The sequence below is a fragment of the Ranitomeya imitator genome, chromosome 3 (assembly GCF_032444005.1).
Source record: "Ranitomeya imitator isolate aRanImi1 chromosome 3, aRanImi1.pri, whole genome shotgun sequence".
NCBI classification, from domain to species: Eukaryota; Metazoa; Chordata; class Amphibia; order Anura; family Dendrobatidae; genus Ranitomeya; species Ranitomeya imitator.
In genome coordinates this window covers 78,792,853-78,817,173 of record NC_091284.1, presented here as the reverse complement: position 1 = coordinate 78,817,173, position 24,321 = coordinate 78,792,853, and the positions used below count along the sequence as shown (strand labels likewise).

Here is a 24,321-nt window from a genome sequence, read left to right as displayed (position 1 = left end):
ACCTGAGGGTTTAAAGTGCTCACTAGGCATCTAGATAAGTTCCTTGGGGGGTCCAGTTTCCAAAATGGGGTCACTTGTGGGGGAGCTCCAATGTTTAAGCACACAGGGTCTCTCCAAACGCGACATGGTGTCCGCTAACGATGGAGATAATTTTTCATTCAAAAAGTCAAATGGCGCTCCTTCCCTTCCGAGCCTTACCATGTGCCCAAACAGTGGTTTATCCCCACATGTGAGGTAGTGGTGTACTCAGGAGAAATTGCCCAACACATTTTAGGATCCATTTTATCCTGTTGTCCATGTGAAAATGAAAAAATTGAGGCTAAAACAATTTTTTTTGTGAAAAAATAGTACTTTTTCATTTTTACGGATCAATTTATGAAGCACCTGGGGGTTTAAAGGGCTCACTATGCATCTAGATAAGTTCCTTGGGGCGTCTAGTTTCCAAAATGGGGTCACTTGTGGGGGAGCTCCAATTTTTAGGCACACGGGGGCTCTCCAAACGTGACATGGTGTCCGCTAAAGAGTGGAGCCAATTTTTCATTCAAAAAGTCAAATGGCGCTCCTTCCCTTCCAAGTCCTGCCGTGCGCCCAAACAGTGGTTTACCCCCACATATGAGGTATCAGCGTACTCAGGACAAATTGGACAACAACTCTCATTGTTCAGTTTCTCCTTTTACCATTGGGAAAATACAAAAATTGTTGCTGAAAAATCATTTTTGTGACTAAAAAGTTAAATGTTCATTTTTTCCTTCCATGTTGCTTCTGCTGCTGTGAAGCACCTGAAGGGTTAATAAACTTCTGGAATGTGGTTTTGTGCACCTTGAGGAGTGCAGTTTTTAGAATGGTGTCACTTTTGGGTATTTTCAGCCATATAGACGCCTCAAACTGACTTCAAATGTGAGGTGGTCCCTAACAAAAATGGTTTTGTAAATTTCGTTGTAAAAATGAGAAATTGCTGGTCAAATTTTAACCCTTATAACTTCCTAGCAAAAAAAAATTTTGTTTCCAAAATTGTGCTGATGTAAAGTAGACATGTGGGAAATGTTATTTATTAACTATTTTGTGTCACATACCTCTCTGGTTTAACAGAATAAAAATTCAAAATGTGAAAATTGCGACATTTTCAAAATTTTCGCCAAATTTACGTTTTTATCACAAATAAACACAGAATTTATTGACCTAAATTTACCACTAACATGAAGCCCAATATGTCACGAAAAAAAAAAATCTCAGAACCGCTAGGATCCATTGAAGCGTTCCTGAGTTATTACCTCATAAAGGGACACTGGTCAGAATTGCAAAAAACGGCAAGGTCTTTAAGGTCAAAATAGGCTGGGTCATGAAGGGGTTAATATTATTCCCTGCCATCGTCATTTTTTATTACTGATTCTTTAGTCCATATTTGGTGGAAGTTTTTTAAGAAGTGAGGGGAGTGTAACACGACTATATAACATATGATTACAGCTGTATCCAGCATTACAGCTCAGTCCTATTTATTGCTTTTAGTTGCAGTACCAAGAAAAGCCGCTACTTTACCTACATAACTGGATCTTGTAGATAATGAAGGGATGAGACGACCAAAGGCTGTGGAACCTCATTCTGATGCTCCATAAACTTTGCCTACAGCCACTTTTGGATCTGCTGTGCAGCACGAGACCCGGTGACTCTGAAGAGCACTGACATCAGTAACGTCACCGCCCTTCAGATATTCCGGGTCTTGCGCTGAGCTCGGCGACTGTGAAGAGCGGTATTGCTACTACCGTCACCGCTCTTCAGAGTCGCTGGGTCTTGCCAGGTCTGGGCTAGTAGTGGGGGTGTCTGATAGACACCTCTCCATTACTTACACCAGGGATTGATAGCAGCTGACATTACACAGCTGACATCAACCCTAAAAAACATTACACATACCAGAGTTAAATGCTTTGGTGGCTGGGAAAAGCAGTAGAGTTAGCGCTGTTCCCAGGCGCCGGGTGCTAACTACAACTGTCATCATCCTTGCCTCATCTCCCTGCGAAGCATTTCTGCAGTATTCACATGCGCTGATCTCAGGCCACTAAACGATTGTGATCGACAATACTGAAGTCGTTTGCTTGTTTCCCGGCCTCTTTACACCAACTGAGAAAGAATGAAGGGAACTGAACAATCACAATTAGATCAATCTGTCCCCATACAGTATCATGTTATCAGCAGCACATCTACAGTTTACACCAGCGATGGGCTGCTAAGAACAAGGATTTCTGTTACCACATAAACAATCCAATCACTCGATGAATAGGCAGCATTTTGCTTGTTTAGTATAATACACCCCATAGTCCTCCATATATTATAATGTGCACCTCAGTCCTCCATATATTATAATGTGCACCTCAGTCCTCCATATAGTATAATACACTCCTCAGTCCTCCATATATTAATATGCACTGCTCAGTCCTCCATATAGGATAATACACTCCTCAGTCCTCCATATAGTATAATACACTCTTCAGTCCTCCATATAGTATAATACACTCTTCAGTCCTCCATATAGTATAATGTACTGCCACAGTCCTCCATATAGTATAATGTACTGCCACAGTCCTCCAAATAGTATAATACACTCCTCATAGTGCTCCATATAGTATAATGCACCGCCATTGTCATCCATGTAGTACAATTCACTTTCCACAGTATAATGCACCCCATAGTTTTTTATATAGTATAATGTATTCCCCATAGTCCTCAATGCAGTATAATGCAGCCCACATATAGTATAATGATGCCACTCCAGAGTATAATGCAGCCACCCCACAGAATATATTGTAGCCCCCTGAGTATAATGTAACCCGCCAGAGAATATGATGCAGCCCCCTCATATAGTATAATGCAGCCCCTGCATATATATGGTAGCCCCCTCATAGAGCATAATGCAGCCCCCATAGAAAATAATGTAGCCCCTCCATATAATACAATGCAGCCCTCCTCATATAGTATAATGCAGCTCACCATAGAATATAATGTAGCCCCCCTCATAGAGCATGATGCAATGACCCCTCGTAGAATATAATACAGCCCCCCATAGAATATAATGTAGCCCCCAGAGAATGTAATACAGCCCCCATAGAATATAATACAGCACCCCATAGCATGTAATACAGCCCACCTCCCCACAGAATATAATACAATCCCCATGGAATATAATGTAGCCCCCGTAGAATGTAATACAGCCCCCCATAGAATGTAATACAGCCCCCCCATAGAATGTAATATAGCACAGCCCCCATAGAATGTAATACAGCCCAGCCCTCATAGAATATAATACAGCCAGCCCCCCCATAGAATGTAATACAGCACAGCCCCCATAGAATGTAATACAGCACAGCCCCCATAGAATATAATACAGCCAGCCCCCCCATAGAATGTAATACAGCACAGGCCCCATAGAATGTAATACAGCACAGCCCCCATAGAATGTAATGCAGCACAGCCCCCATAGAATGTAATACAGCACAGCCCCCATAGAATGTAATGTAGCCAGCCCCTATAGAATGTAATGCAGCACAGCCCCCATAGAATGTAATACAGCACAGCCCCCATAGAATGTAATACAGCACAGCCCCCATAGAATATAATACAGCCAGCCCCCATAGAATGTAATACAGCACAGCCCCCATAGAATGTAATGCAGCACAGCCCCCATAGAATGTAATACAGCACAGCCCCATAGAATGTAATACAGCACAGCCCCCATAGAATGTAATACAGCACAGCCCCCATAGAATGTAATGCAGCACAGCCCCCTTAGAATGTAATACAGCACAGCCCCCATAGAATGTAATGCAGCACAGCCCCCATAGAATGTAATGCAGCACAGCCCCCATAGAATGTAATGCAGCACAGCCCCCATAGAATGTAATGCAGCCAGCCCCCATAGAATGTAATACAGCACAGCCCCCATAGAATATAATACAGCCAGCCCCCATAGAATGTAATGCAGCACAGCCCCCATAGAATGTAATGCAGCCAGCCCCCATAGAATGTAATACAGCACAGCCCCATAGAATGTAATACAACACAGCCCCCATAGAATGTAATACAGCACAGCCCCCCCATAGAATGTAATACAGCACAGCCCCCATAGAATGTAATACAGCCCAGCCCTCATAGAATGTAATACAGCACAGCCCCCATAGAATATAATACAGCCAGCCCCCCCATAGAATGTAATACAGCACAGCCCCCATAGAATGTAATGCAGCACAGCCCCCATAGAATGTAATACAGCACAGCCCCCATAGAATGTAATGCAGCACAGCCCCCATAGAATGTAATGTAGCTAGCCCCCATAGAATGTAATGCAGCACAGCCCCCATAGAATGTAATACAGCACAGCCCCCATAGAATGTAATACAGCACAGCCCCATAAAATGTAATGCAGCACAGCCTCCATAGAATGTAATACAGCACAGCCCCATAAAATGTAATGCAGCACAGCCCCATAGAATGTAATACAGCACAGCCCCCATAGAATGTAATACAGCACAGCCCCCATAGAATGTAATACAGCACAGCCCCCATAGAATGTAATACAGCACAGCCCCATAAAATGTAATGCAGCACAGCCTCCATAGAATGTAATACAGCACAGCCCCATAAAATGTAATGCAGCACAGCCCCATAGAATGTAATACAGCACAGCCCCATAAAATGTAATGCAGCACAGCCCCATAGAATGTAATACAACACAGCCCCCATAGAATGTAATACAGCACAGCCCCCCCATAGAATGTAATACAGCACAGCCCCCATAGAATGTAATACAGCCCAGCCCTCATAGAATGTAATACAGCACAGCCCCCATAGAATATAATACAGCCAGCCCCCCCATAGAATGTAATACAGCACAGCCCCCATAGAATGTAATGCAGCACAGCCCCCATAGAATGTAATACAGCACAGCCCCCATAGAATGTAATGCAGCACAGCCCCCATAGAATGTAATGTAGCTAGCCCCCATAGAATGTAATGCAGCACAGCCCCCATAGAATGTAATACAGCACAGCCCCCATAGAATATAATACAGCACAGCCTCCATAGAATGTAATACAGCACAGCCCCCATAGAATGTAATACAGCACAGCCCCCATAGAATGTAATACAGCACAGCCCCCATAGAATGTAATACAGCACAGCCCCCATAGAATGTAATGCAGCACAGCCCCCATAATATATAATAATAATAATAATTTTTATTTATATAGCGCCAACATATTCCGCAGCGCTTTACAAATTATAGAGGTGACTTGTACAGACAATAGACATTACAGCATAACAGAAATCACAGTTCAAAATTGATACCAAAAGGAGTGAGGGTCCTGCTCGCAAGCTTACAAACTATGGGGAAAAGGGGAGACAGGAGAGGTGGATGGTAACAATTGCTTTAGTTATTCAGACCAGCCATAGTGGGCTCAGGTGTTCATGTAAAGCTGCATGAACCAGTTAACTGCCTAAGTATGTAGCAGTACAGACACAGAGGGCTAATACTGCATAAAGTGTATGAGAACATGATGCGAGGAACCTTTTTTTTTTTTTTTTTTTTTTTTTATTATAAATAGGCCACACAGGGATCGTTAGGTTAATGCATTGAGGCGGTAGGCCAGTCTGAACAAATGAGTTTTGAGGGCACGCTTAAAACTGTGGGGATTGGGGATTAATCATATTAACCTAGGTAGTGCATTCCAAAGAATCGGCGCAGCACGTGTAAAGTCTTGGAGACTGGAGTGGGAGGTTCTGATTATTGAGGATACTAACCTGAGGTCATTAGCGGAGCGGAGGGCACGGGTAGGGTGGTAGACTGAGACCAGAGAGGAGATGTAGGGTGGTGCTGAGCCATGGAGCGCTTTGTGGATGAGGGTAGTAGTTTTGTACTGGATTCTGGAGTGGATGGGTAGCCAGTGTAATGACTGGCACAGGGTAGAGGCATCGGTGTAACGGTTGGTGAGGAATATGATCCTGGCTGCAGCATTCAGCACAGATTGGAGCGGGGAGAGTTTTGCAAGAGGGAGGCCGATTAGTAGAGCATTACAATAGTCCAGACGAGAATGAATAAGTGAAACAGTAAGAATTTTTGCAGAGTCGAAAGTAAGAAAAGGGCGAATTCTAGAAATGTTTTTGAGATGCAGGTAAGAAGAGCGAGCCAGTGATAGGATGTAGGGGGTGAATGAAAGGTCAGAATCAAGGATGACCCCAAGGCAGCGGGCATGTTGCTTTGGAGTAATGGTGGAACCGCATACGGAGATGGCAATGTCAGGCAAAGGTAGGTTAGTAGAGGGAGAAAACACGAGGAGTTCAGTTTTTAGTTCAATTATAGAACTATAGAATGTAATACAGCACAGCCCCTATAGAATGTAATGCAGCCAGCCCCCATAGAATGTAATACAGCCAGCCCCCATAGAATGTAATACAGCACAGCCTCCATAGAATGTAATGCAGCACAGCCCCCATAGAATGTAATACAGCACAGCCCCCATAGAATATAATACAGCACAGCCCCCATAGAATGTAATGCAGCACAGCCCCCATAGAATGTAATACAGCACAGCCCCCATAGAATGTAATACAGCACAGCCCCCATAGAATATAATACAGCCAGCCCCCATAGAATGTAATACAGCACAGCCCCCATAGAATGTAATGCAGCACAGCCCCCATAGAATGTAATACAGCACAGCCCCATAGAATGTAATACAGCACAGCCCCCATAGAATGTAATACAGCACAGCCCCCATAGAATGTAATGCAGCACAGCCCCCTTAGAATGTAATACAGCACAGCCCCCATAGAATGTAATGCAGCACAGCCCCCATAGAATGTAATGCAGCACAGCCCCCATAGAATGTAATGCAGCACAGCCCCCATAGAATGTAATGCAGCCAGCCCCCATAGAATGTAATACAGCACAGCCCCCATAGAATATAATACAGCCAGCCCCCATAGAATGTAATGCAGCACAGCCCCCATAGAATGTAATGCAGCCAGCCCCCATAGAATGTAATACAGCACAGCCCCATAGAATGTAATACAACACAGCCCCCATAGAATGTAATACAGCACAGCCCCCCCATAGAATGTAATACAGCACAGCCCCCATAGAATGTAATACAGCCCAGCCCTCATAGAATGTAATACAGCACAGCCCCCATAGAATATAATACAGCCAGCCCCCCCATAGAATGTAATACAGCACAGCCCCCATAGAATGTAATGCAGCACAGCCCCCATAGAATGTAATACAGCACAGCCCCCATAGAATGTAATGCAGCACAGCCCCCATAGAATGTAATGTAGCTAGCCCCCATAGAATGTAATGCAGCACAGCCCCCATAGAATGTAATACAGCACAGCCCCCATAGAATGTAATACAGCACAGCCCCATAAAATGTAATGCAGCACAGCCTCCATAGAATGTAATACAGCACAGCCCCATAAAATGTAATGCAGCACAGCCCCATAGAATGTAATACAGCACAGCCCCCATAGAATGTAATACAGCACAGCCCCCATAGAATGTAATACAGCACAGCCCCCATAGAATGTAATACAGCACAGCCCCATAAAATGTAATGCAGCACAGCCTCCATAGAATGTAATACAGCACAGCCCCATAAAATGTAATGCAGCACAGCCCCATAGAATGTAATACAGCACAGCCCCATAAAATGTAATGCAGCACAGCCCCATAGAATGTAATACAACACAGCCCCCATAGAATGTAATACAGCACAGCCCCCCCATAGAATGTAATACAGCACAGCCCCCATAGAATGTAATACAGCCCAGCCCTCATAGAATGTAATACAGCACAGCCCCCATAGAATATAATACAGCCAGCCCCCCCATAGAATGTAATACAGCACAGCCCCCATAGAATGTAATGTAGCTAGCCCCCATAGAATGTAATACAGCACAGCCCCCATAGAATATAATACAGCACAGCCTCCATAGAATGTAATACAGCACAGCCCCCATAGAATGTAATACAGCACAGCCCCATAAAATGTAATGCAGCACAGCCTCCATAGAATGTAATACAGCACAGCCCCATAAAATGTAATACAGCACAGCCCCCATAGAATGTAATACAGCACAGCCCCCATAGAATGTAATACAGCACAGCCCCCATAGAATGTAATACAGCACAGCCCCCATAGAATGTAATACAGCACAGCCCCCATAGAATGTAATGCAGCACAGCCCCCATAATATATAATAATAATAATAATTTTTATTTATATAGCGCCAACATATTCCGCAGCGCTTTACAAATTATAGAGGTGACTTGTACAGACAATAGACATTACAGCATAACAGAAATCACAGTTCAAAATTGATACCAAAAGGAGTGAGGGTCCTGCTCGCAAGCTTACAAACTATGGGGAAAAGGGGAGACAGGAGAGGTGGATGGTAACAATTGCTTTAGTTATTCAGACCAGCCATAGTGTAAAGGTACCGTCACACTTAGCGACGCTGCAGCGATACCGACAACGATCCGGATCGCTGCAGCGTCGCTGTTTGGTCGCTGGAGAGCTGTCACACAGACAGCTCTCCAGCGACCAACGATCCCGAGGTCCCCGGTAGCCAGGGTAAACATCGGGTAACTAAGCGCAGGGCCGCGCTTAGTAACCCGATGTTTACCCTGGTTACCAGCGTAAAAAAACAAACAGTACATACTTACATTCAGCTGTCTGTCCCTTGCCGTCTGGTTCCTGCACTGACTGCTGGCCGCAAAGTGAAAGTGAAAGCACAGCACAGCGGTGAGTCACACAGCGGTGACTCACCGCTGTGGCTGTGCTCTGCTTTCACTTTATGGCCAGCAGTCAAGGCAGGAACCAGACGGCAAGGGACAGACAGCTGAATGTAAGTATGTACTGTTTGTTTTTTTACGCTGGTAACCAGGGTAAACAGCGGGTTACTAAGCGCGGCCCTGCGCTTAGTTACCCGATGTTTACCCTGGTTACCAGTGAAGACATCGCTGAATCGGTGTCACACACGCCGATTCAGCGATGTCTGCGGGGAGTCCAGCGACGAAATAAAGTTCTGGACTTTCTTCCCCGACCAGCGATCTCCCAGCAGGGGCCTGATCGCTGCTGCCTGTCACACTGGACGATATCGCTAGCGAGGACGCTGCAACGTCACGGATCGCTAGCGATATCGTCTAGTGTGACAGTACCTTAAGGCTCAGGTGTTCATGTAAAGCTGCATGAACCAGTTAACTGCCTAAGTATGTAGCAGTACAGACACAGAGGGCTAATACTGCATAAAGTGTATGAGAACATGATGCGAGGAACCTTTTTTTTTTTTTTTTTTTTTTTTATTATAAATAGGCCACACAGGGATCGTTAGGTTAATGCATTGAGGCGGTAGGCCAGTCTGAACAAATGAGTTTTGAGGGCACGCTTAAAACTGTGGGGATTGGGGATTAATCATATTAACCTAGGTAGTGCATTCCAAAGAATCGGCGCAGCACGTGTAAAGTCTTGGAGACTGGAGTGGGAGGTTCTGATTATTGAGGATACTAACCTGAGGTCATTAGCGGAGCGGAGGGCACGGGTAGGGTGGTAGACTGAGACCAGAGAGGAGATGTAGGGTGGTGCTGAGCCATGGAGCGCTTTGTGGATGAGGGTAGTAGTTTTGTACTGGATTCTGGAGTGGATGGGTAGCCAGTGTAATGACTGGCACAGGGTAGAGGCATCGGTGTAACGGTTGGTGAGGAATATGATCCTGGCTGCAGCATTCAGGACAGATTGGAGCGGGGAGAGTTTTGCAAGAGGGAGGCCGATTAGTAGAGCATTACAATAGTCCAGACGAGAATGAATAAGTGAAACAGTAAGAATTTTTGCAGAGTCGAAAGTAAGAAAAGGGCGAATTCTAGAAATGTTTTTGAGATGCAGGTAAGAAGAGCGAGCCAGTGATAGGATGTAGGGGGTGAATGAAAGGTCAGAATCAAGGATGACCCCAAGGCAGCGGGCATGTTGCTTTGGAGTAATGGTGGAACCGCATACGGAGATGGCAATGTCAGGCAAAGGTAGGTTAGTAGAGGGAGAAAACACGAGGAGTTCAGTTTTTAGTTCAATTATAGAACTATAGAATGTAATACAGCACAGCCCCTATAGAATGTAATGCAGCCAGCCCCCATAGAATGTAATACAGCCAGCCCCCATAGAATGTAATACAGCACAGCCTCCATAGAATGTAATGCAGCACAGCCCCCATAGAATGTAATACAGCACAGCCCCCATAGAATATAATACAGCACAGCCCCCATAGAATGTAATGCAGCACAGCCCCCATAGAATGTAATACAGCACAGCCCCCATAGAATGTAATACAGCACAGCCCCCATAGAATGTAATACAGCACAGCCCCCATAGAATGTAATACAGCACAGCCCCCATAGAATGTAATGCAGCACAGCCCCCATAGAATGTAATGCAGCCAGCCCCCATAGAATGTAATACAGCCAGCCCCCATAGAATGTAATACAGCACAGCCTCCATAGAATGTAATGCAGCACAGCCCCCATAGAATGTAATACAGCACAGCCCCCATAGAATATAATACAGCACAGCCCCCATAGAATGTAATGCAGCACAGCCCCCATAGAATGTAATACAGCACAGCCCCCATAGAATGTAATACAGCACAGCCCCCATAGAATGTAATGTAGCCAGCCCCCATAGAATGTAATACAGCACAGCCCCATAAAATGTAATGCAGCACAGCCCCATAGAATGTAATACAGCACAGCCCCCATAGAATGTAATACAGCACAGCCCCATAAAATGTAATGCAGCACAGCCCCATAGAATGTAATACAGCACAGCCCCCATAGAATGTAATACAGCACAGCCACCATAGAATGTAATGTAGCCAGCCCCCATAGAATGTAATACAGCACAGCCCCATAAAATGTAATGCAGCACAGCCCCATAGAATGTAATACAGCACAGCCCCCATAGAATGTAATACAGCACAGCCCCATAAAATGTAATGCAGCACAGCCCCATAGAATGTAATACAGCACAGCCCCCATAGAATATAATACAGCACAGCCCCCATAGAATGTAATGCAGCACAGCCCCCATAGAATGTAATACAGCACAGCCCCCATAGAATGTAATACAGCACAGCCCCCATAGAATGTAATGTAGCCAGCCCCCATAGAATGTAATACAGCACAGCCCCATAAAATGTAATGCAGCACAGCCCCATAGAATGTAATACAGCACAGCCCCCATAGAATGTAATACAGCACAGCCCCATAAAATGTAATGCAGCACAGCCCCATAGAATGTAATACAGCACAGCCCCCATAGAATGTAATACAGCACAGCCCCATAAAATGTAATGCAGCACAGCCCCATAGAATGTAATACAGCACAGCCCCCATAGAATGTAATACAGCACAGCCCCCATAGAATGTAATACAGCACAGCCCCCATAGAATGTAATACAGCACAGCCCCCATAGAATGTAATACAGCACAGCCCCCATAGAATATAATACAGCCAGCCCCCATAGAATGTAATGCAGCACAGCCCCCATAGAATGTAATGCAGCACAGCCCCCATAGAATGTAATGCAGCACAGCCCCCATAGAATGTAATACAGCACAGCCCCCATAGAATGTAATACAGCACAGCCCCCATAGAATGTAATACAGCACAGCCCCCATAGAATGTAATACAGCACAGCCCCCATAGAATGTAATACAGCACAGCCCCCATAGAATGTAATGCAGCACAGCCCCCATAGAATGTAATGCAGCACAGCCCCCATAGAATGTAATACAGCACAGCCACCATAGAATGTAATGCAGCACAGCCCCTATAGAATGTAATACAGCACAGGCCCCATAGAATGTAATGTAGCCAGCTCCCATAGAATGTAATGCAGCACAGCCCCCATAGAATGTAATACAGCACAGCCCCCATAGAATGTAATACAGCACAGCCCCCATAGAATATAATACAGCCAGCCCCCATAGAATGTAATACAGCACAGCCCCCATAGAATGTAATACAGCACAGCCCCCATAGAATGTAATACAGCACAGCCCCCATAGAATGTAATGCAGCACAGCCCCCATAGAATGTAATGCAGCACAGCCCCCATAGAATGTAATACAGCACAGCCACCATAGAATGTAATGCAGCACAGCCCCTATAGAATGTAATACAGCACAGGCCCCATAGAATGTAATGTAGCCAGCTCCCATAGAATGTAATGCAGCACAGCCCCCATAGAATGTAATACAGCACAGCCCCCATAGAATGTAATACAGCACAGCCCCCATAGAATATAATACAGCCAGCCCCCATAGAATGTAATACAGCACAGCCCCCATAGAATGTAATGCAGCACAGCCCCCATAGAATGTAATACAGCACAGCCCCCATAGAATGTAATACAGCACAGCCCCCATAGAATATAATGCAGCACAGCCCCTATAGAATGTAATACAGCACAGGCCCCATAGAATGTAATGTAGCCAGCCCCCATAGAATGTAATGCAGCACAGCCCCCATAGAATGTAATACAGCACAGCCCCCATAGAATGTAATACAGCACAGCCCCCATAGAATATAATACAGCCAGCCCCCATAGAATGTAATACAGCACAGCCCCCATAGAATGTAATGCAGCACAGCCCCCATAGAATGTAATACAGCACAGCCCCCATAGAATGTAATACAGCACAGCCCACATAGAATGTAATACAGCACAGCCCCCATAGAATGTAATACAGCACAGCCACCATAGAATGTAATGCAGCACAGCCCCTATAGAATGTAATACAGCACAGGCCCCATAGAATGTAATGTAGCCAGCCCCCATAGAATGTAATGCAGCACAGCCCCCATAGAATGTAATACAGCACAGCCCCCATAGAATGTAATACAGCATAGCCACCATAGAATGTAATGCAGCACAGCCCCCATAGAATATAATACAGCCAGCCCCCATAGAATGTAATACAGCACAGCCCCATAGAATGTAATACAGAACAGCCCCCATAGAATGTAATACAGCACAGCCCCCATAGAATGTAATGCAGCACAGCCCCCATAGAATGTAATACAGCCAGCCCCCATAGAATGTAATGCAGCACAGACCCCATAGAATGTAATGCAGCACAGCCCCCATAGAATGTAATGCAGCACAGCCCCCATAGAATGTAATACAGCACAGCCCCCATAAAATATAATACAGCCAGCCCCCATAGAATGTAATGCAGCCAGCCCCCATAGAATGTAATACAGCCAGCCCCCATAGAATGTAATACAGCACAGCCCCCATAGAATGTAATACAGCCAGCCCCCATAGAATGTAATGCAGCCAGCCCCCATAGAATGTAATGCAGCACAGCCCCCATAGAATATAATGCAGCACAGCCCCCATAGAATGTAATACAGCCAGCCCCCATAGAATGTAATACAGCACAGCCCCATAGAATGTAATACAGCACAGCCCCCATAGAATGTAATACAGCACAGCCCCCATAGAATGTAATGCAGCACAGCCCCCATAGAATGTAATACAGCACAGCCCCCATAGAATGTAATACAGCACAGCCCCCATAGAATGTAATACAGCACAGCCCCCACAGAATGTAATACAGCACAGCCCCCATAGAATGTAATGCAGCACAGCCCCCATAGAATGTAATACAGCACAGCCCCCATAGAATGTAATACAGCACAGCCCCCATAGAATGTAATACAGCACAGCCCCCATAGAATGTAATACAGCACAGCCCCCATAGAATGTAATACAGCACAGCCCCCATAGAATGTAATACAGCACAGCCCCCATAGAATGTAATACAGCACAGCCCCCATAGAATGTAATACAGCACAGCCCCCATAGAATGTAATACAGCACAGCCCCCATAGAATGTAATACAGCACAGCCCCATAGAATGTAATACAGCACAGCCCCCATAGAATGTAATACAGCACAGCCCCCATAGAATGTAATACAGCACAGCCCCCATAGAATGTAATACAGCACAGCCCCCATAGAATGTAATACAGCACAGCCCCCATAGAATGTAATACAGCACAGCCCCATAGAATGTAATACAGCCCCCCCAATTGCCTCACAATCCAGTTATCACTCACTGATATATTAAAAAATAAAAAACACTCTCCTCACCTCTCCTGATGCCCCGCGCTGCTCCCCGCTCCGGTCTCAGCAGCTGCAGTCTGCCCGGTCACACAGCAGGTACGTGATGATATGACGTCATCGCGCCTCCGTAGTGTCAGCGCCAGGTAGAGCGGGGAATGATGGGAGAGGGAGCGACAGCAGACGCTCTATCCTCCATCATTGCATTCAACTGTGCTGGCGTCACAGTAAACTAAGTGACACATTGCTGGAATCAGGCTCTCTGTCCCTACGTCATGCTGCAAAAACCTGCAGATTCCCTTTAATAATTGGAGGGTTGAATATTTCTAGCTCTTGTGGGGAGTGTAGACTTTTGCCTGATTAATAACATGCATACATCTGTCTTATTTTGTGTAGCGCTGGCTTTTATTTTTCCATCTTTGACTCTGTTTCCCACCTTAGCATTTCTATCTCATATTCCGTACTTCAGATCCATTATTTCAGCACAGTCTCTGCATAAAGTTGAGGCAGACAGCAAGGCCCCCATTACATAACATTAATGACAGCACTTGAGCCTCAATATTCTCCGCTCTTCAGTCCCTCGCATGCCTGGAACAGTATGAAGTCGCCTTGTCTGACATATTTCATATACCGCATTATCCGCATCGCTTTACATTCCCCTTTTTCATCGTATAGGATTGTGGGTCATGTCCTACATTATTATAGAGGTTTTCACCCCCTGCAATAATGCACACCCGCAATACAGAACGCTGGGGAATCCTTAGGCTATGTGCACACGTAGGAAATGTGGTGCAGAATTTTCTGCACTACATCTGCATCTCCTGGCAGAATCCGCAGGTGCGTTTTTTATGCGTTTTTTTAATGCGTTTTTTAATGCGTTTTAGTGCAGTTTTTGTGCAGATTTTACCACTGTGGATTTCAATATGGAGGGGTGCAGAAACGCTGCAGAGCTGCACAAAAGAAGTGACATGCACTTCTTTGAAATCTGCAGCGTTTCTGCACAGCTTTTTTTTTTTCACATTGATTTACATTGTACTGTAAATCACAGTGCAGTTTTGCAGCGTTTCTGCTGCAGAAAAATCTGCTGCAGTTCTGCATTAAATCTGCATCGTGTGCACATACCCTTACAGCCTCGTCTTATGAGACCTTAAGGCTATGTTCACACATTGCGGTTTTTACAGCGGAACCGCGGCGATTTTGCAGCTGCGGGTCCGCAGCAGTTTCCATAGCGTTTACAGTAACCTGTAAACCCTATGGAAACCGCAAACCGCTGAGCACATGCTGCGGGAAAAACCGCGCGGGAACGCAGCGGTTTACAACCCGCAGCATGTCACTTCTTTGTGCCGAATCGCTGCGATTCTGCACCCATAGAAATGCATTGATCCGCTTACTTCCCGCATGTGGCTGTGCCCACCATGCGGGAAGTAAGCGGATAATGTGCGGTTGGTACCCAGGGTGGGGGAGAGGAGACTCTCCTCCAGGGCCCGGGAACCATATTTGTGGTAAAAAAAAAGAATTAAAATAAAAAATAATGTTATACTCACCTCTCAGCGCTGCACGCGGCCGTCCGGTCTCAGGTTTGCTATGTGACCAGGACCTGCGGTGATGTCGCGGTCACATGACCGTGACGTCACGAAGGTCCTGGTCGCACAGCATCTTTGGAACCGGACCGCCGCCTGCAGCGCCCAGGAGATCGGGATGTCAGAGGGTGAGTATATCATCATTATTTTTTTATTTTTAACATTACTATTGATGCTGCATATTGCTGCACATCAGGAGTAAAATCCCGCAGCGGAACCCGCAGGACAAACCGCGATAAATCTGCAGGGATAACCGCAGCGGGTTTGCCCTGCAGATTTATCAAATCCGCTGCGGGAGAACCCGCAGGGACAGGACGCAACGTGTGAACATGGCCTTAAGGGGTCGTCTCATTACAATCATTTACTAAATAGAGGGAGAACTCTGGAAAACAGCTGGTTAAGTCAGAGAGTGCTGCTTTCAGTTGAGATCTAAGGGTTAACACTTCTCCTTGTGGAGACCGACATGCCTAGCCTGGCATTCCAGTGTAAGGAGGCTTGTAAGCCAAGGAATGCTCCCCTGGGAAATTAAATATGCTTTTGGTTGGGATCTAAGGCTAGGTTCACATTAGTGTTTCTGTGAGCAGCGTATCATCTGCATATGCAAACGCATGCCAAAACGCATGCTTACGCCTCCGCATCATCTTACGTATGATGCAAAAAAAAAACCCGCTGTGTGCGCATGCACTTGTGTGCGTTTTGGTATGCGTTTGCACTTTTTATGCGCATGGCAGAAGCGGTGACATCATTTCCTGGACATGCGCAGTCTAAAGTACGTATCGAACGCATGCGCATGCATGTCCTTGCGTACCAATGCGTTTCCATGGACAGTAATGCGTTTTTTTATGCACTCATCCACTTGGGCATGATTGTGCAATATTTGACGCCTCAAAAATGCAACAAACGCAAACGCATGTCCCTGCGTACACCATGTTAAAGGTATGTACGCAAGACGCATGCGGATCTATGCGGGTCATACGCTGGGCACAGAAACGCTAATGTGAACCCGGCCTAAGGTGGAACATTTCTCTTTGTGAAGACTGACATGCCTAATCTGGCATTCCAGTGTAAGGAGGCTTGTAAGATGTGCAATGTTCCCCTGAGAAATGAAATATGCGTTTAGCTGGGATGTAAAGTGTAACATTTCTCCTTGTGGAGAATGACATGCCTAACTTGGCATTGCAGTGTAAGGAGGCTTGTAAGCCATGCAATGATCCCCTGGGGAAATAAATATGCAAATTTCAACTTAAGAGAGGAAGAGGACTTGAATTCTGCTGCCACCTACTGGTAGAAGCAATCATAAAAGTTAAAGGGAACCTGTCACCCCCAAAATCGATGGTGAGCTAAGCTCACCGTCATGAGGGGCTTATCTACAGCATTCTGGAATGCTGTAGATAAGCCCCTGATGTAACCTGAAAGAGGAGAAAAAGAGGTTAGATTATACTCACCCAGGGGCGTTCCCACTGCGGTCTGGTCAAATGGGCATCGCGGTCCGGTCCGACGCCTCCTATCTTCATCAGATGACATCCTCTTCTGATCTTCACGCCGCGGCTCCAGCGCAGGCGTACTTTGTCTGCCTGTTGAGGGCAGAGCAAAGTACTGCAGTGCGCAGGCGCCGGGCCTCTTTGACCTTTCCGGCGCCTGGGCACTGCAGTACTTTCCTCTGCCCTCAACAGGCAGACAAAGTACGCCTGCGCTGGAGCCGCGGCGTGAAGACCAGAAAAGGACGTCATGGAATGAAGATGGGAGGCGCTGTTCCGGACCTGAGACACCCATCGGACCCGGACCGCAGTGGAACCGCCCCTGGGTGAGTATAATCTAACCTCTTTTTCTCCTCTTTCAGGTTACATTGGCGGCTTATCTACAGCATTACAAAATGCTGTAGATAAGTCCCTGATGACGGTGAGCTTACCTCACCATTGATTTTGGGGGTGACAGGTTCCCTTTAATGTCTGTCTTTTAACGAACCTTGCCATATTATGACTTAGGAAAAAATCCAAACCAGTACCTCATTTTGTAGACACAGTGGTTTGGGGTGGTGCCTCTCCTCAGGGCAAAGTATGAGATGTGATTTGGCTGTATGAGAGGCTTATGACTGGGATCTAAAGGGTAACGTTTCTCCTTGTGGAGAGTGACATGTCTGGCATGTTTCTAATATTCCCTACAGCCCCCACTACAGGAAAATGTTGGTATTGCACGCGATCATTCAAACAGATAGTCTTATACGTGGACAGACTGACATGACCAGAGCAGGAGTCGATGTTGGTTAGCAGCTCTCTGTTCTGGCTTTTAGAGGGGATCCCAAGTGGATTTCCTGATGGGATAAGCTTTGTACAAGGTACTTTGGCTTTTTATATAAACATTAATGGAAAAAGCCCATGTAGTGTAAACTGGTTTATAATTTTAATCTCAAAGGTTTGTGGGTTCGGACTAGCATTGGCATAAGGTAAGACTATACGTACGGTCATGTGTCAATATTGATGACCTCCTAAGGTAGACATGAAAACATCCACCACCTACGATTCTCTCTGAAGGACCCAATCGTGCCCCCGATAGTATCATCCTCAGTACATATCTTCGCCTACATAATGCATCTTAATAACTGGATTCCTTACCATGTGATATAATTTATAGACCTAGGTCAAATATCTAAAACCCCATTCATCACAAAATATATATTTCCAGTCGTCAAACATAAGGTAAGTGTAGGGTTAGCGAGGAATGAGGAACGTTCGTTTTCATTCAATTCCCGGCGACTAGTCAAAAACATTGATCTGTAACCTTTAAAAAATGTAAAGAATATTAAAAGTATTCATTCTAACCATATCATCTCACAGTCATCGAAAAGTCAAATATTCCTTATTTCTTGACATTCAAGATATATGGTTGTAAATGTCAACATTTAATAAAGCTTATGATTTTATTGATTTTTTTTGCTTTTGTTTTGAAAATATCTATTCCGAGAATGGGATAAAAATCAGATTTCGGAGCGAGTGCTCATCTGTAGACACAAGTGTCACCGCAAACTCCCCGGGATATCCACTGGCCCCTAATTAATCCACTTCAATCCATGGAGAACATCACCATAGAAAAACTCAGAGGCAGAAGAAAAGTTACGACAATGGATCCAAGCTTGGGTAATTGCGCCATAACGTCAGATGACCACGTGCTAAAAATACGGAGTAAATTCCAGAATGCATAAACGAAAATAAAAGATGGAGGTGACGGGGGAACCGAGATGATCAAGACAATCATCAACTTGTCAGACAATTACGAGGCATATAAATTAAGGCAGAAAACATTGTAATAATTGGATTAGACGGATTTATATTGAAAAACAGGTCGTAGGTCATAGTCTATAATAGTTCCATAAAGGGGCAGATCTGAGTTTCTAGTTTAACTCTTTGTGGCTACAGTATGCGATTTACGCACCATGAGAACATACCATACCGGCAGTCCTATGTAAAATCACATTCAGAAATACCGCGATGAAAATTTCCAGCTCCGTTCTTTAAACTTTATTACATCATCGATTAAAAACATATCATTCTGATACAAAGCAGGAATCGAGAAAGCGACGCATTTCGAACCGAAGCAACCGTTCTAAGGACGATCGCATCTGTCCGAAACGCGTCGCTTTCCACATTTCTACTTTGTATCAGAATGATATTTTTGAATCAATGACGGAATAAAGTTTAACAAAATTTTTTTTACCAGGAGCTGGAAATATATTTTTTTCGATTTTTTTTCCTCATCTTCACATGAATACTCGGATCGTGATTTCCCTGCGCACTGGACTAGGACAATTGGTGAGCTGGCAAAAAAAAAGTGTTCTACTTACGTGATGAATATTTCCAAATATATATTTATTATTGATTTTACTCACTTATTTAGCGCCGTTCATTCCACGTTTCTTGACAGGCATTTGTTATCACTGTCCCCATTGGGGCTCACAATCTAAGTCCTGTATCTGTATATCTATTGAAGTGCACATATTGTATAGAAGAACACTTAGGGATAGTGCATGTATTTAAAAAAAAACAAAAAACGGCTTCTAAACCTGTAGTACCCCTATAAACACACCTTGTCCATAGGGGGTACCAACATTGTCCTTAAATTTTGTTTTCCCTGCGATAGGTGCACAGTATGCTCAATGTCTTGTAATACTTTGACATAATAGGAAATAGTTGTGGAGAAGTATAAAAGTATACTTTATATCAGTATAAAAAAGTTAAAAAAAAAACCTATATATTTTATATGTTGCTTTTGACCATTTTGTGCACTTAGTAAATACTTTATTATTTACCAAACAAAAAAAAAATAGAATTTATAACATTCCACATACAATAAATACCCCTTAAAGGGATATTAAGCATTATTTGGTTGGTTTCTGTGACCTTTCCAGTACATGAAACCTATTGATTATTTCATCATGATATATCAGCTACTTCCACAGATCATGTAATTTTATAGCAATGTGCACTTCTTTTTTTTTTAGAATGTTTCGGTAAATTGATTCACTATAGTCGTCCCATGCCGCGTGCTCTCATGTACTGTTTTTTTTTTTTTTTTTAATGATGCTTTTAATTGAGTAAGGTGGGACAACTAGATTGAAAAAAAATACCGATCAACCCATCCGATTGTGCGTGTGCGACGCTATTTGGGCATCTATGAGTTTGTACTTTGATTTGAAGCGGTTTCTCGATTATTCCACCATTTTATTTTAGATATTGGTGCGATATGGACATGCACATCATATCTGATACCATGATATAGAACTATGAGCGCAGAATAAATGCCGTAGTGACCAGATACAACGCTCCGGCTTGGGATATCCTGAGAGCCTATAAGAAAAGGGATCTGGTATTTGTCATGTAGAATATATTGGCGTTATAGCGTTATATTAATATGTAATAGCAGAGTAACACTGATAAATGTCAGAGGCCAGAAGACATAGCAGGATACAAAGCGGGCGAGTGTGTGGGAACAAGAACACGTAGAAAATCACTGGGAGCGCAGCAAATCACGTCAATAATTCCTTCCATACTGTATCATCCATTATCCCACTTGTACTTATACGTAAGCTCACGTATAACACACAGACCCCAAGACACAATAAAATGACAACTCGCAGGACAAGGGAAATTCTGCATCAATTGATGGTGAGGATGGGATGTGTCAGGGGAATACTTAGCCGCTTCGGAGTAGTATACAGCATAAATATTGCAGCGACATACAGCAGCGGTGGGCACAGCGAGATTGGCACGGAATGATAATGCATCGTTATATTACAGTGTGATCTGCGTCTCTGGACTTTGCTTTATTACATGTAGCTGTGAGGATCAGTTGTCTTTGCCTCCAGCTCACACAGTGTTACATAAGGAACAAGGTCACATTCCCTCCATTGGAACCGTCTGGATTCCTACCGGTCATCATCACAACTAGACCCTGCAAACATTGGTTTCTGAAGCCAAGAAAGACAAATCCTCCTAAATACATGGAGTTTAGCAAAAAAGTGAATTCTGTTCCTGAAAGAGGCCATTCTACTGAGGAGGCAGATTCTTCTACTTCCAAAGATAGAAGAATGGAAAAATACTGCAGGCTGCAGGAGCCAGTTGTGCCGCCTAGGTAGCCAGCTTGACTTTTTCAGTGGCCAGCAACAAATTTCATAGACAGGTGTAAAAAGTTCTAGCAGTAAAGTTTTTGGCCCAGTTCTGCTGAACGTCTCCCCAGTATTACGTAAAAAGATGTTACACGTCAGTCACATTATATACATTATATACATCTATGTATCATCTATCGATCTATTATCTATGTATCTAGCCATTATCTATCTATTTCATCTATCATCTATCTATCTATCAATCCATTATCTCTATCTATCTATCTATGAATCTATTATCTATCTATCTATCATCTATCTATTATCTATTTCTATCTATTATCTATCTATTATCTATTTCTATCTATCTCTTTATCTATCATCTATCGATCTATTATCTATCTAGCCATTATCTATCTATTTCTATCTATTATCTATTATCTATTATCTATTTCTATCTATCTATCTATTATCTATCTTTCTTCTCTCTATCTATCATCTATCTATCTTCTATCTATCTATCATCTATCTATCATCTATCGATCTATTATCTATCTATTATCTATTTCTATCTATCGATCTTTTATCTATCTATTATCTATCTATCTATCTCTTGCTAATAGCTATAATCTATCTATCACATATATCCAATCTATCTATCTATCTCTCATATCTAAATCCACTGGTCTCATCTGTTTATAGAAAGTTCACAGAAGAAGCTTCTATCTATAGTGTAATAAATGAAAAGTTATGCAAATGTGACCTAATTGTGACACCCTTCCTCTATTTAAGCTCAGGCAGTAAATTATTGACGGGATGTTTTATTAAACAGATATGCAATTATGCAATTTAAATTACTTTAAAGGAGATGTATAGATTTCATTTAATAATACTGAAAAGCAAAGAATTAGCCTAGGGAATAAAAAAAATAGAATTAGTTCCTTACCTTGATTATCAGAGAAGTGATTGGAGCCAACAAAGTAGTTAATGAGGAGGTTCAGGAGGAGAGAAGCCCTCAATACCAGAGTCCTCCCATCACAGGACCCCATGTCTAGTCGGCTCCCTCTGAAGACGCTCCAGCTCCTCTTCCTGCGCCACTTTACTAATCCAACGCAGAAATAATTCGCGGCTCCGTGGGGGTGGAGCGCTGAGCCTGCCCACCAGGAGAAATTAGAAAAGTCAATCTGCCAAAGTAGTCCTGTGCAAAACAGCAATGTATCCCAAACAGTCTTTCTAGATGCCTCTACACAACCTTTCTATGTCCCAAAGAATAGGATCAGGTGCCAGGATCCCCGCAGGCAGTTCCAATGAAGTTGCACTTTCTCCTGCACCTTCAGATCGGATAAAGTCTCCGGGTGTCTGGTCACCAGGACTGGATCGTCCACATATGCGGCAGCCGGTCTCATGCAGTGATGTCCCTTGTTGGTGATAGACGCACAAGCCAGTAGCGCAGGATAAGACGCAGCAGCTCTACATTAGGCGCACCATGCAGCCTTGCCCTGGTCCCCTGAGCCGGTGGTTCTGTCGCCTGTGCAGTGCCATTGTGTAGGGAATAGCCATAGACTGGTAGCCAGTGCAAGGAGCCAGTAGCCAGGTGCAGGATGACCGGCTAGACAAGTGTTAATCCCAGCACAGACAGTACGCGGCGCATTATGTCCTGAAGAAACTCCACTGGTGACGCTGCCAGTGCTAGGCTGGCACAGGTCTAGCTGGCACCCTGGCTATTGGAGGTGCAGGGAGCAGGCAGCAGACAGTGTGAGGGATTGGCGGTGCATGATGGAGCCTGTGTGCTGTGTGCACGGACCCCCCACTGGCCGGGCATTAGAGGGGCACTGAGCCCTGCTCCTCGGCTGTACCTCTGCTTGGGGCTGCAGGTGGGAAGTTTGAAGGCTCCTGGTAGGACCCTCCCTTCACATGACAGAGCCCCCATCCCCCTCTCCCATCAGACAGCAGATCTTCCTCCCAAATCCTCTCCAGCAAAGTCAGTGGCAGGGAAATGCCATCTATCTCCCCACACTCCGGGGAATCGCGGCTCAAGGTTGCAGACAGGACATCTTCTGTGCCAGGCTCTCCTGTGCCAGGCTCCTCATGGACAAACTTGCGGCTCTTCTCCAAGATGGGATCAAGTTGACAAGTGACTGCTCCTCCATGTCTGACACCCGGGCTCCATGTGATGGAGAAAGCAGAAGGTAAGAGGAGATCCCGGGAAAGTCAGTGTGCAGCTTCCACAGAGGAGCCGCTGTCTGATGCGTCTCTCCACTGGAGGGGGGTGCGCTGGGCAGAGCTGGGCAGAGAGGGGCAGAGAGGGGCAGAGGAGCAGAGCTGGGCACGGGGCAGATCTGGGCAAATGGGCGCAAGGGACAGAGCTGGGCAGAGGGGCGCAGGGGGCAGAGCCGGGGAGAGGGGCGCAGGGGGCAGAGGGGCGCAGGGGGCAGAGCTGGGCAGAGGGGCGCAGGGGGCAGAGCCGGGCAGAGGGGCGCAGGGGGCAGAGCCGGGGAGAGGGGCGCAGGGGGCAGAGCCGGGGAGAGGGGCGCAGGGGGCAGAGCCGGGCAGAGGGGCGCAGGGGGCAGAGCCGGGGAGAGGGGCGCAGGGGGCAGAGCCGGGGAGAGGGGCGCAGGGGGCAGAGCCGGGCAGAGGGGCGCAGGGGGCAGAGCCGGGCAGAGGGGCGCAGGGGGCAGAGCCGGGGAGAGGGGCGCAGGGGGCAGAGCCGGGCAGAGGGGCGCAGGGGGCAGAGCCGGGCAGAGGGGCGCAGGGGGCAGAGCCGGGCAGAGGGGCGCAGGGGGCAGAGCCGGGCAGAGGGGCGCAGGGGGCAGAGCCGGGGAGAGGGGCGCAGGGGGCAGAGCCGGGGAGAGGGGCGCAGGGGGCAGAGCCGGGCAGAGGGGCGCAGGGGGCAGAGCCGGGCAGAGGGGCGCAGGGGGCAGAGCCGGGCAGAGGGGCGCAGGGGGCAGAGCCGGGGAGAGGGGCGCAGGGGGCAGAGCC

At 45.6% G+C, this 24,321-nt stretch overlaps 1 protein-coding gene across 2 annotated transcripts in view; it reads right to left on the bottom strand.

Moving 5' to 3' along the window:
• The window catches only part of EPHA6 (EPH receptor A6), a 1,249,313-nt gene extending 1,225,710 nt beyond the window's left edge, over nt 1–23,603 (bottom strand). Inside the window, exon 1 of one of the 2 annotated variants that reach the window (XM_069760991.1) lies at nt 22,289–23,603. In XM_069760991.1, coding sequence (XP_069617092.1) covers nt 22,289–22,391 — 103 coding nt within the window. In that variant the 5' untranslated portion in view covers nt 22,392–23,603. The remainder of the gene's footprint in view (nt 1–22,288) is intronic. The other variant, XM_069760992.1, reaches the window with a different exon arrangement.
• Nucleotides 23,604–24,321: the final 718 nt, after the last annotated feature.